The following is a 12,188-nucleotide window of genomic DNA, read 5'->3' as shown; positions in this document are numbered from 1 at the left end:
GGATGCTTCTTTGCCACAGTCTTGGTGCCTTAGAGTTCTTGTCTTCCCCTTCTGATCATACCAAAACACCACCCTCATTGTCTTTAATGGGAACAAAAAAACAAATGGAATGAATAAATTTTTTTTTATTCGAAACAAACCACATAAATGGAGGTAACCTACAAAATTAATAAATGAAGCAAAATGAAATTTTTTTGTAAGATTATAGACATGAGAATGCATACCATCTCTATTACCAGTTCAATACTGAGCTTTATTCATGCAATGCAACTGTACAAATTTTCTCTCTACCTTCAGGATGTACATAGAGCACTTGCTTCTGTTAAGAACGCGGATTTCGTGACTAAATTTGTGGGGGAAATCCCCCCTAAAAACAAAACAAAAAACAGAACAAAATGTTTACCCCTGTACAACCCTACTACAGACCATGCATGCGAAGCTGGGCTGATACGAGAAATCAACTGTGTCAGTGCCAGGCTGGTGGTGAATGGGTGCTGTCCAGCAAGGCATCTGGGACTTAGGAAGTTAGAATTTCAGGCAACAGCCTCACTAGACTTTGTAGATGTTTACATTACTCCCAAGCTTGATGAGAAGACATATGGAGGGGCTAGGGGTTGAATTAAGTATGGGATCTTTTACGATCATCACAGTAACCTAGCTGAAACATAAATGTTCCTGTAACTGGCAATCTGTTAATCTGACAGACTATGCAAGGACCTAGGAGGCTAGATTTTGAGCAACAGCCAGCTAGCAGCAGGTTGCAAGAACCGTAAAAACTAGTCCTAGCAGAAACACTAGTGCTTATGTAGCAAGTCTGTCTGGTAGACTATGCAGGTGACCAAGGAGACCAGATGTTTGTTCAATGGCTAATCCACTCCTGATAATTGTTTATATCATTAGAGAGCTTTTTGATCAGACATGGGAAGGGACCTGGGTATGAATGGGGAATTTGTATGCTCATCTGCCCAAGATGATGGTCAAAACAGTTCTCTCATTGGTGTCTGTTTCCCTTACTGTGTTAATACTGATCCCTGTGTATGTCAGACGTTCTCCTCGACAATAAATATTATTTTGAAAAAAAACCCCAAATAGTTCTGGCTAAGGAGAGATATTTTACTGTCACAAGGAGGTCTCCCTGAGTCAGCTCTGTGGTGCAGAAGCTCATCATCTCTCCTTTTCCAAGAGACAAGTCAAAACGCACATAGGCACTGTTTTTATATTTTATTTACTGTACAGGACCAGTCTTCACAGCTTCCTTCCAATTTAGTATTCAGTTTGTGGCTTCACAGCTACGCACTTTGAGACAATTTTAGGCCAACCTGCTTCCCCACATTTCAGAACACAGCCTTTTTGCTTTAACATATCTCATGCCTGCTTCATAGCAGCTATCTTTCCCTGATTGCCAAATAATTGGAAATCCTACTGGCACTGTTTGCTTTTAGAGTCCTAGCCATGCTTGAAGCCTTGTCCTTTTGACTAGCAGTTTGGTCCTTTTACTCCAGCTGCAATGTCCATAATTAGCCTCAGCTGGATAATTATCTTTAATTGGCTTTCCAACTCAGAACATATGAAGATTACACATCCCAGGAGACTCTTCTCAAATATCATTGCACTTTCTCTCTGTCATCTCAGAACAGAATACTTGAAGACTATCCGTCTCAGGTAGCTTCTTTTAACTGTACCTTCACTACTTGTCTGGTTTTTGGTAAGTAGCCTTCGGCATCCCATAGCAACAAACTATTAGAGATCCAGTGTTAGGCTGACCAATCCATCACAGAAGTGACCATGCCCAGGGGCTGGCAGCTGCTGTGTCTCCTTGCAGTGTGGGCAGAAACTGGGCAAACTGGATGGGCAATCTTCTACTGCTATGTTGATATGAAATATTGTACATTACTAAAATAAATGGTACAGGTAAAAAATAGTATGAAACATACAAGGCTGACTTTTAATTTCATACATGCCATTACTATAGATAACATTGTGCTTTTTAAGGTCTTTAACTTTGTTTTATCCTTGCTTTCTGTTATCATGTGAGCATGAATAAATTATCGCAGCATGTTCAATCTATAAATGGAGTGTACTACATAGATCATTTTAATTTTAATAAATAGAAAAAAATCAAGTGTGCCAAGGCTATTAAAGTTGAATGAACAAGTTGGCCTTTTAAGGCCTCTCTAAATGCAAACACAATGTTTAGTTTGATTTTAATTTGACAGAACTACTGTATATGAGAGATGGGGTACAGATGTGAACAAATGGAAGACATTCTACAAAAGACTGGTGGGTTGGCATAGAGGACGGGTCTTTCTCTACCATTTGTTTGTATGGCATCAGCAAGCAAGAAGGGAGCAACAGAGAAAATATTTACAAAGTAAAATACAGGAGTTGCAACTCTGGGGAGAGGTGTGTTGGTAAATTGTACGTATTTATGGCACTATGGATGTGAATACAGAACAGTAGACTACTAGATGCAATTGTCTTGGAATGAATTATTTAACATTAAGATAATGTTGTTTTCTGCAGTCAGTAGGTATAAGACTTAACAATGTAGCCCTTTTTTAAGAATGCCCTTTATATTAAATCTTGTTCCTGTTAATAATTGCAATTTCCTATAGTATAGGCAAGTTATAAGTTGAAACTGAATTTCTTTAGGCAAGACAACTGTATTTCTCAAGCTCAAATTTCTGCAGAATAACTAATCTGTATATTTTAAGAAGAAAAAAAAATGTTAAGAAGCTAGAAAATCTGATTTGGTGTTATGATTTGTGGGTTTGTGGACCCTTGGCCCGAGGCACGAGTTGTTACAGCCTGTGGGGAGGAGCCCCACAGGTCCGCGCCATCAGGAGGTGGGTTATCGGCATAGCGGGGAGCTCTAGGCACAGTGATGGAGAGGCCCCAGGGACCAGTAGTTAACCCCTACAAGATGGTAGACTGAAGGAGGTTCTCCAGGAGGTCAACCCCATGGGGGCGCAGCTGCAACGTGAAGGACGAAGGAGGAAACGTAGACCATCCACAGGTGGAGAGTCCAGGCTCGGTCTCAACTGCTTGTGTAGATAGGAACCTGGAGAGCGGAGGTGATGCCAGAGACGAAGCAGTAGCTGACCTGAGAAACAGGACAGTTGCCAGACAAGGACAAGCTAGGGTCCAGCCCTGAGGAGCAGGGCAGGACTAGGTAGATCTCTGTAGTCAAGGCGCGGCCCGAGGAGTGGGGAAGCGCTATCAGTCTTAGACAAGGATACAGGCACAGCCCCGAGGAGCGAGGAGGCCAGATGAAGAACTCACTGATACTGCGATGATCCAGAAGAGACACAAGTAGCTGGAGCCAAGGCAGGGTTGGACCCAAGAGGCACAGAGGCAGCCCGAGGAATGGGGTAGGCCAGGGGAGCAGGTCCCCAATGAAGCGCACACTGACCCCCGAGGAGTGGGTGCCCGACAGGGTCCAAGGAGCGGCAGCAGGCAACGTCTCAGGGATCCACAGGAGCTCAGTGCAGGATGGAACTCGTTGCCAAGTCTGTTTGCTGGGGGGCGACAGTGGAGCTTATGAATGAGAAGCCGATGACATCATCACAGCGGGATGCCCCCGAGGTTCCCGCCGAAGAGGCTTCAAAGGAAGGGCCTGCGATGCGCGCGTGTGTGTGCCTAGGAAGGCCCAGCATTGGAGCAGGGAGCGGCGGCATTCATGCCGCCAAGGAGAGTCCCGTGGAACGCAGCGATGCAGACAAGCCCGCGCAGCGAGCAGCCCCGGGGAGGGCAGGAGAGTAGTGCAAGACGTGAGTACTCACGGTCGCAGCCGTCTGTGACCGACAGGCATAACATTTGGAAGAACAGACTCCCTCTGTTTCTGTAACAGACTGAAGTCCTTTGACCATAATGAAGCCTATTTTGAAGTGGAAATCATTCAAAAGTGACACATAAAAAAGGAAAAAGAAAATCAAACTCTATTGGTAACATAGGACATTCTCAAGGAGGATGACTATTATACAGAAGTTTAGTTTCTAGTAACTAGCAAGATATGAATCAAAATTATTCTTAGACAAATAGATGTAGCAGCCATGGGAGGTGCATATCCATCTTGGTGTTCTCATATGATTTGAATTGATTTTCTATTTTTAAGGAGAATTATGTTTCCAAAAGTGAGTGCTGATGCTCCTATATCTATTTCTTGTATATTTGTATATGGAATAATTGATACTGTCACAAAATAGTACAACTTTATTACATTTACATGGCTTAATATTTTATTGTGACAATCTAAATGGCTATTGATTATTGGTCAATAAATTTTATTTATTTAGTATTTTTCTATACCGGCATTCACGGAGTTCGTATCATGTCGGTTTACATAAAACAAGGGGTGAGAAGTACATTATAACGTAAATAACTAATAACATAAGAGTATACATTAAAAAGTAAAACAAGTGCATGGAAGAAAAAGTTACAATAAAACGGGGGTCATTCTAACTGGGATTAGAGTTAGAGGAAAGATAAAAAGTTTAACCAGAAGTAAAACATTGTAATGTAGAGATGTGAATCGTTTTCCATATCGTCTTAACGATAGAAATCGTGTGGCAGGGCAAGAAAATCGTGTTAGGCACGATTTTTTAGTTAAAAAATCGTTAAAAATCGTTTTTTCCGATTAGTGCGCACTAACTCGAGTTAGTGCGCACTAACTGGGAGTTAGTGCGCACTAACTGAAAATGATACAATTTGACACTTTTCAGGTCAGTTAAGGTCAGTTTAGGAATGAATATGTATTCCTATTGGCTGCCCTCTTATTTATTCATGTTACCAAGCTTCCCACTGACAGTATATGGGGGATGGGAAATGGAAACAGTTGGTAGCTTGACAAAACAAGTAATGTGATCAGTCAATGTGACTAGAACTTGTGCCCTAACCCTGATACCAGGGGTATTGTGATCTTCCTGCACACAGTGCCCTATCCCTATTAATACCAGGAGTGTTGTGATCTTCCTGCACACAGTGCCTAACCCTGGCACCAGGGGTGTTGTGATCTTCCTGCACACAGTGCCCTATCCCTATTAATACCAGGAGTGTTGTGATCTTCCTGCACACAGTGCCCTATCCCTATTAATACCAGGAGTGTTGTGATCTTCCTGCACACAGTGCCCTAACCCTGGCACCAGGGGTGTTGTGATCTTCCTGCGCACAGTGCCCTATCCCTATTAATACCAGGAGTGTTGTGATCTTCCTGCACACAGTGCCCTAACCCTGGCACCAGGGGTGTTGTGATCTTCCTGCGCACAGTGCCCTATCCCTATTAATACCAGGAGTGTTGTGATCTTCCTGCACACAGTGCCCTAACCCAGGCACCAGGGGTGTTGTGATCTTCCTGCACACAGTGCCCTATCCCTATTAATACCAGGAGTGTTGTGATCTTCCTGCACACAGTGCCCTAACCCTGACACCAGGGGTGTTGTGATCTTCCTGCACACAGTGCCCTAACCCTGGCACCAGGGGTGTTGTGATCTTCCTGCACACAGTGCCCTATCCCTATTAATACCAGGAGTGTTGTGATCTTCCTGCACACAGTGCCCTAACCCTGACACCAGGGGTGTTGTGATCTTCCTGCACACAGTGCCCTATCCCTGGCACCAGGGGTGTTGTGATCTTCATGTACACAGTGCCCTATCCCTATTAATACCAGGAGTGTTGTGATCTTCCTGCACACAGTGCCCTATCCCTAATACCAGGGGTGTTGTGATCTTCCTGCACACAGTGCCCTATTCCTGATACCGGGGGTGTTGGGATCTTCTTGCACACATCCCGGTATCAGGGATAGGGCACTGCATGCAGGAAGATCACAACACTCCTGGTATCAGGAATAGGGCACTGTGTGCAGGAAGATCACAACACCCCTGGTATTAGGGATAGGGCACTGCATGCAGGAAGATCACAACACTCCTGGTATTAATAGGGATAGGGCACTGCATGCAGGAAGATCACAACACCCCTGGTATCAGGGATAGGGCACTGTGTGCAGGAAGATCACAACACCCCTGGTATTAGGGATAGGGCACTGCATGCAGGAAGATCACAACACTCCTGGTATTAATAGGGATAGGGCACTGCATGCAGGAAGATCACAACACCCCTGGTATCAGGGATAGGGCACTGTGTGCAGGAAGATCACAATACCCCGGAGGAGTGAGGGTCAGGCAGCTCCCCCCTGTCTGTGAAGCCAGCCTCTCACTAGTAATGCAGGGAGGGAGCTGTCTCAGACTTCACCATCCTCCCCCCCCCCTCACCCACACACCATTCACTTGCTGGGACATGGGGGAAGTCAGGAGTGAGGGTCAGGCAGCTCCCCCCTGTCTGTGAAGCCAGCCTCTCACTAGTAATGCAGGGAGGGAGCTGTCTCAGACTTCACCATCCTCCCCCCCCCTCACCCACACACCATTCACTAGCTGGGACATGGGGGAAGTCAGGAGTGAGGGTCAGGCAGCTCCCCCCTGTCTGTGAAGCCAGCCTCTCACTAGTAATGCAGGGAGGGAGCTGTCTCAGACTGGTATCAGGGATAGGGCACTGAGTGCAGGAAGATCACAACACCCCTGGTATCAGGAATAGGGCACAGGTTCTAGTCATATTGACTGATCACATTACTTTTTTTGTCAACTACCAACAGTTTTCATTTCCCATCCCCCCAACCATCACCTCAGTTGGAACCTTGGTAACATCAATAGATAAGAGGGCAGCCAGCCAATAGGAATACATATTCATTCCTAACTGACCTTTACTGACCTGGATAGTGTCAATAATTTGTATCATTTTCTGTTAGTGTTCCTGAGTTTCCATTTCCATTTCCCATCCCCCCAACCATCACCTCAGTTGGAACCTTGGTAACATCAATAGATAAGAGGGCAGCCAGCCAATAGGAACACATATTCATTCCTAACTGACCTTTACTGACCTGGAAAGTGTCAATTTGTATCATTTTCAGTTAGTGCGCACTAACACGATTTAACGATTTTTAACGATAAATCGTTAGAATTTCTATTGTATCATGTTCTATAATGATTTAAGACGATATTAAAATTATCGGACGATAATTTTAATCGTTCAAAAACGATTCACATCCCTATTGTAATGATTGGTAGATAGTGACTGTTTCAGTTTAATAGGAAATGTTGTTTCATACAGAGCTTTGTATTGTTTTGTTGAACCAGCAGGAAGAAACTACCAGATCCAAAATAAATAAAATATATACATAAAAGTAGCCCAGGAAAAATGCATAAGCCTATGATATTCAAGATTTCAGACTAGCCAATGCATGGAATTGCATATTATCTACTTCATTACAATATGTATGAACCTTTTTCAGAAATACAGAGTCACTCTTCTGTCACCATCTTGAATTGGGTGGAGGAAGTACATTGGGCATGCTCAAACCACAATGCTAGCTTTGGGGAAGGAAACCAACAACACATTCCCTCACTTCAGTTTCACACTGCTTGATTTAAATATGCTAAAAATAGTTGCATAACTGTGGTGACCCTCTAGTATTACCACTAGATGGCCCTAGTTCATAAACTCTGGGCTAGGAGTTAGGATTTAGGTAGCGGGGAGAGGGGCATACCATTTCTGGGAATAGCAGCTCTAGTGAGGCTGCTGGAGTGGTCGGTCCTCCTGCCTATATCAAAGCTGGCCAAGACATACATCTGTTTGGCAGTGGCAGTTTTTTTTACAGTTATGTGAGAAAAGGATTAGGTATGTTTTAAGCTTTACCTGCAAGGACCAGGCTTTTCGGTTTGGAATCCAGGATAGGTGAGAGACTTAACCCTTCCAGTACACCACCTGTCTGGTTGGGTTCAGTTTTATGTTCCTGTTATTTTAATGATTTTTGGAGTTTCATGCAATAACCCTGGTTCTGGGACCAGAAAGGGATTATGGGGAAATCCATTGTCTGAGATAGCAAGGATAGGGAAGACTGTCCATTCCATCTCAAAATCTGTGGATGGTAGCCATTGGTGACTTACAGCATGAGAGTTCTAGTTTTGGACATTTATGCAAAGACTTTGGGGCAGATTTTCAAAGGCTACACGTGTAGCCTTTGAAAATCTGCCCCTGCACGCACCGAGCAGGCCCCGGACGTGCATATGCCCTGGGGCTTCCAAAAAGGGGCGGGAAGGGGGCGTGGCGGCGGTCCAGGGACGGTTCCGAGTCCTCCAGCACAGCAGCCTGTACCAGGGGATGGTGCGTCGGCGTGCGCAAGTTACGCCTGCCTTGTTCTGAAACAAATGTAGGGGGGATCTAGTTAGGGCTGGGGGAGGGTTAGATAGGGGAAGGGAGGGTTAGGTGGGAGGGAACGGAGGCAGCCTGCGCGGCTCGGCGCTCACAAGTTGCACAATCGTGCACCCCCTTGCACGCGCCGACCCTGGATTTTATAACATGCGCACGGCAGCGTGCGCATGTTATAAAATCGGGCATAGATTTGTTTGCGCCGGGTTGCACGAACAAATCTGCGCCCGCACGCAGGTTTTAAAATCTGCCCCTTTGCTTTTTGTGGATCTGGGTGGAAGATTTTTGCTACATCCATCCAACTCTAGTGTGGGGAAAGTTGGAAAAGATTATTGTCTCCTGCTACCTGGACCTTTCATCCAAAAGATCCCGTTTACTAACCTGGATGAGACCAGAGACATTTTACCAGAGTTCTGCAATAGATAAGCTTAAGAATACATAAGCTAATTTTCTTCTCATTTTTTTCCTAAATATATTCCTTTTCTCTCTCCTAAATATATTCATTTTCTCACTGTGGGTTGAGACTGTTCCTGTGTGTGGCAGGTTTGGTGTTTTTGTAAGCTGTATGTGTGAACTAAAGAAAAAAAAAATAGCTCTGTTTTAGACTCTCTTTTTTTTCTGACTTCTCTCTTGGTTGCTGCTTACATTTTGGGCTGGCTGGCTAGGTGGAAAATATGTTTACTAGCTATTATTTTAAAGTCCAAATCTATGATTCACTTGGGTGCCCAGAGTACTGTTTTCTCCTCGATAGTTGGGGGAGGGTTGAAACTGCTGCACAACTGGAGCTATCTGGTTTGGGGGTAGGCTTTCTAAGCACATGCTGACCTAGATGGGACACTAACCAGAGGCATTTTACCTCACAGAAATCATCGGTTCATTTCAGAAAATTATGCAACCAGGAAACCCTCATCTTACATCTATCTGAGGAACTAAAACATCTCAACATAACGGATGCTGACTCAGCCCTCGCCTCCTGGTCTACTATAACAAAGAAAGTTGCAGATCTGACTTGCCCTCTAGTCTCCAAAACCATCAACTCTAATAAAGAAAAAAAAAAAGCCGCCATGGTACACCCCAGAACTTAGACTCTTAAAGCGGGAACTTAGAAAGAAAGAACTCATCTGGCGAAAAAACCCAACCACTGCAAACATCTCAACCTTCAAAACCATCATGCACCAATACAGGATTTCCATTCTCCAGACTGAGAGATTTCACTCTCGAAAAATCCACCACTTCATTTATGACTCAAAAGCTCTTTTTTCCTTGGTCTCATCCCTCACCAAACCGCCTATCACAATTATTCCGGATGAAAAAGCTGCTAACAAAGCTGAGGAACTTGCTTTCTTCTTCAAGGAAAAAATATCCAACCTCCTGAACCCACTTCTGGAGCAGAAAAATCCTTCCCCCCATCATCATCTCTTTGCATCACCACCACAAGCCACAAGCCTGGAAGCCTTCGAACCAGCATCCTCTCTAGAGGTTGAAAACGTGCTCAAAAAACTTAAACCAGCCTCCCACCCTCTTGATTCGATTCCTGCTAATCTTCTCATAGCAAGCTCCAAAGTTATTGCTAAGCCAATCGCTCAAATTATCAACGCTTCCCTAATTCAGGGCTCAGTGCCAACCCCACTCAAACTCGCCATCCTGAAACCTCTTCTAAAAAAACCGAATCTCTCTCCTGAAAATCTATCTAACTTTCGTCCAATAGCAAATCTCCCTTTTATAGCTAAAATCCTTGAAAGAATAGTAAATCATCAACTCTCCGAATTCTTAAACGACAACAACATTCTCGTTTCAGGGGCAGCCAAAATAAAATCGGCCCGAACTGCGGGAAAATGAGATTTCCCACGGCGGGCCGATAACAAATCACATCTCTCGTTGTTATGGATAACAGGTGGTGGACATGGTTGAGGGTGAAAAGTAATTGAGAAACCAATGAGTCCCTGAGAGCTCACAGCCCTGTGTGAGAGCCCTTAAAAAGGACATCATCCTATATGAATAGTAACACATGGAGTAAAGGAGACTTCTAGCAGGCTGATTTCCAGTGAAAGGTGGGTCTTTCTTTCAGAGATATAATTGTTGGAAAGTTGATGAAAGAAATAAGAGATGGAAGCAGGGAGCCTTGTGAAGGGACATTCTTCAGTACTAGGTAGGATAGCCAGTGTGACCAGGAAAATTATTGTGATTGTAGCTATACATTATATAAACACCTGAAGTCTCCATAATGTAGAAAGTTATGTTATCTTGACCTTCTCATCTGCTGAATTTGGGATATTAAATAGATTTGGATAAACTCACAGGAGCAGCCATTTTTAGATGGCTCAAGCTCCTTCCAGTACTTCTATCTTACACCTCTTCTCTGTTGTTAGATGTACAGTAGTGAAGAGGGACACCTCATGTATTTCTATGTTTTTCCAATGCTGTGCTAGTACTAATAAGGAAGCTTACCATTTTACCTCTATACATGTGCTTGTGGTCAGCCTTGCATTGCTGCTATAATTTGGTCAAGTCTGTGTTGTTTCCAGGAAGAGACTACAATAACAATATAAAAACTGAATGTGGCAAGAAAGGAATAAAAAAGCATTTTTTGAACAGAATTCAAAGGGATAAAAGTTAATGCTTAACTTTTTATTAAATTAAAGCAGATATTGTTGAAGGAAAAAAGGAATAAGGACTAAAAATATCCTACATACCAGTCCCACAAGTTACACTGCAAACTGTCCATCCTCCATACTGCCAGTAATACTCTTGATCACCTATCTCATTTTCAGTGTTGCCATCTTTTCTTATGGTATATTCATATTTTATTCCTGGATTATTCTCTTGAAAAAGAAGCTGAAAAGAAATGAGATGAGCTTTTCTTAAATAACATATATTAGGTATATGCAAGGATTTTTTTTTTCATTTTGTATTCCTTTCATGAGGGATGGGTTGTTTCATTAATTTTTTGTGTGTTGTTTTTTTTTAATTTAAATGTGTGTTAAATGGTTTCACTTTGCACTAAAAACATTCAGTGCATGCTGAAACCATATAACGCTCACCAAAAAGAAAAAGCAAAACAAATTTTTTTATTGTCTGCATTTTGAAAACGATCAAAAACTTAAAAAAAAAAACCCAGTCAGTGTCTCCTTTTCAAATGAAAGCACATCCCTATCATACATAACTGTCATTGTATAATATTCTTCATCTAACAATAGAAAACATTTCAGCATTAACCTCTGCTTTTCATGATCTAAATTGCACAATAATCATTCAAGTGAAAAGGAAAAGTGTATGCTTTATGTAAGTCTTTCCCAGAGAAGACACACAAAATGTGAGAATGTCTGTCTCCTGATTGAGCCAAGTGGCCTCTCAAGAGGGTTCAGAAAGGAATATGGGTATTGTGTCTGTGGACCCTTGGGCTGAGGTGAGATTGGCTCTACCTTCAGGGAGGAGCCCTGCAGGTCCTTACCATCAGCAGGCAGACCCAGATGAAGCAGAGACTGAACAGGACCTTCACCTATACCACCCCATGTTCTCGTCAGGTTAAGCCTTTGGGTGCCAGGCCAGCAGGACTTAGGCAAGGATTTCTGGTAATGACTGGAGATGTGGTCCAAGGCCAGGCAGGAGTCCAATAGAAGTGTCAAGGTCTAGGCAAGTGTCAGAGGCAGAGAGAGGTCAGGCGTATCCAGAGTTCAAGCAGAGGTCAAACAAGGTATCCATCTGAAGGAAAAGAAGAGGAACGGATAGAGCTGAAGCAGATAGGCAAGGCAAGAGCAGGTTGAGAAGGCGAGGACTGGGGCAGGCAGAGACGAAGACTGGTTGATCATGAGGACTAGAGCAGGTTGAAGATGAAGACTGGAACAGGTTGGAACACAGACTGGAATGAAGACTATACAGGCTGAAATGAAGGTAGGAATACTGGCATGCAACATGCACTACTAAACCACAGC

General features: G+C 43.5%; 1 protein-coding gene across 5 annotated transcripts in view; it reads right to left on the bottom strand.

Annotated features, from left to right (window-relative positions):
* ADAMTS12 (ADAM metallopeptidase with thrombospondin type 1 motif 12) overlaps positions 1–12,188 on the bottom strand; it is a 1,111,988-nt gene that overhangs the window by 295,589 nt on the left and 804,211 nt on the right. For all 5 annotated transcript variants that reach the window (XM_029579144.1, XM_029579126.1, XM_029579135.1 and 2 more), the window contains exon 17: positions 10,950–11,091. In XM_029579144.1, coding sequence (XP_029435004.1) covers positions 10,950–11,091 — 142 coding nt within the window. The remainder of the gene's footprint in view (positions 1–10,949; positions 11,092–12,188) is intronic.

The sequence above is a fragment of the Rhinatrema bivittatum genome, chromosome 1 (genome assembly GCF_901001135.1).
Source record: "Rhinatrema bivittatum chromosome 1, aRhiBiv1.1, whole genome shotgun sequence".
Classification (NCBI taxonomy): Eukaryota; Metazoa; Chordata; class Amphibia; order Gymnophiona; family Rhinatrematidae; genus Rhinatrema; species Rhinatrema bivittatum.
Note: the sequence above shows the minus strand (reverse complement) of the source record. Positions and strands in the feature narration are given on the sequence as shown.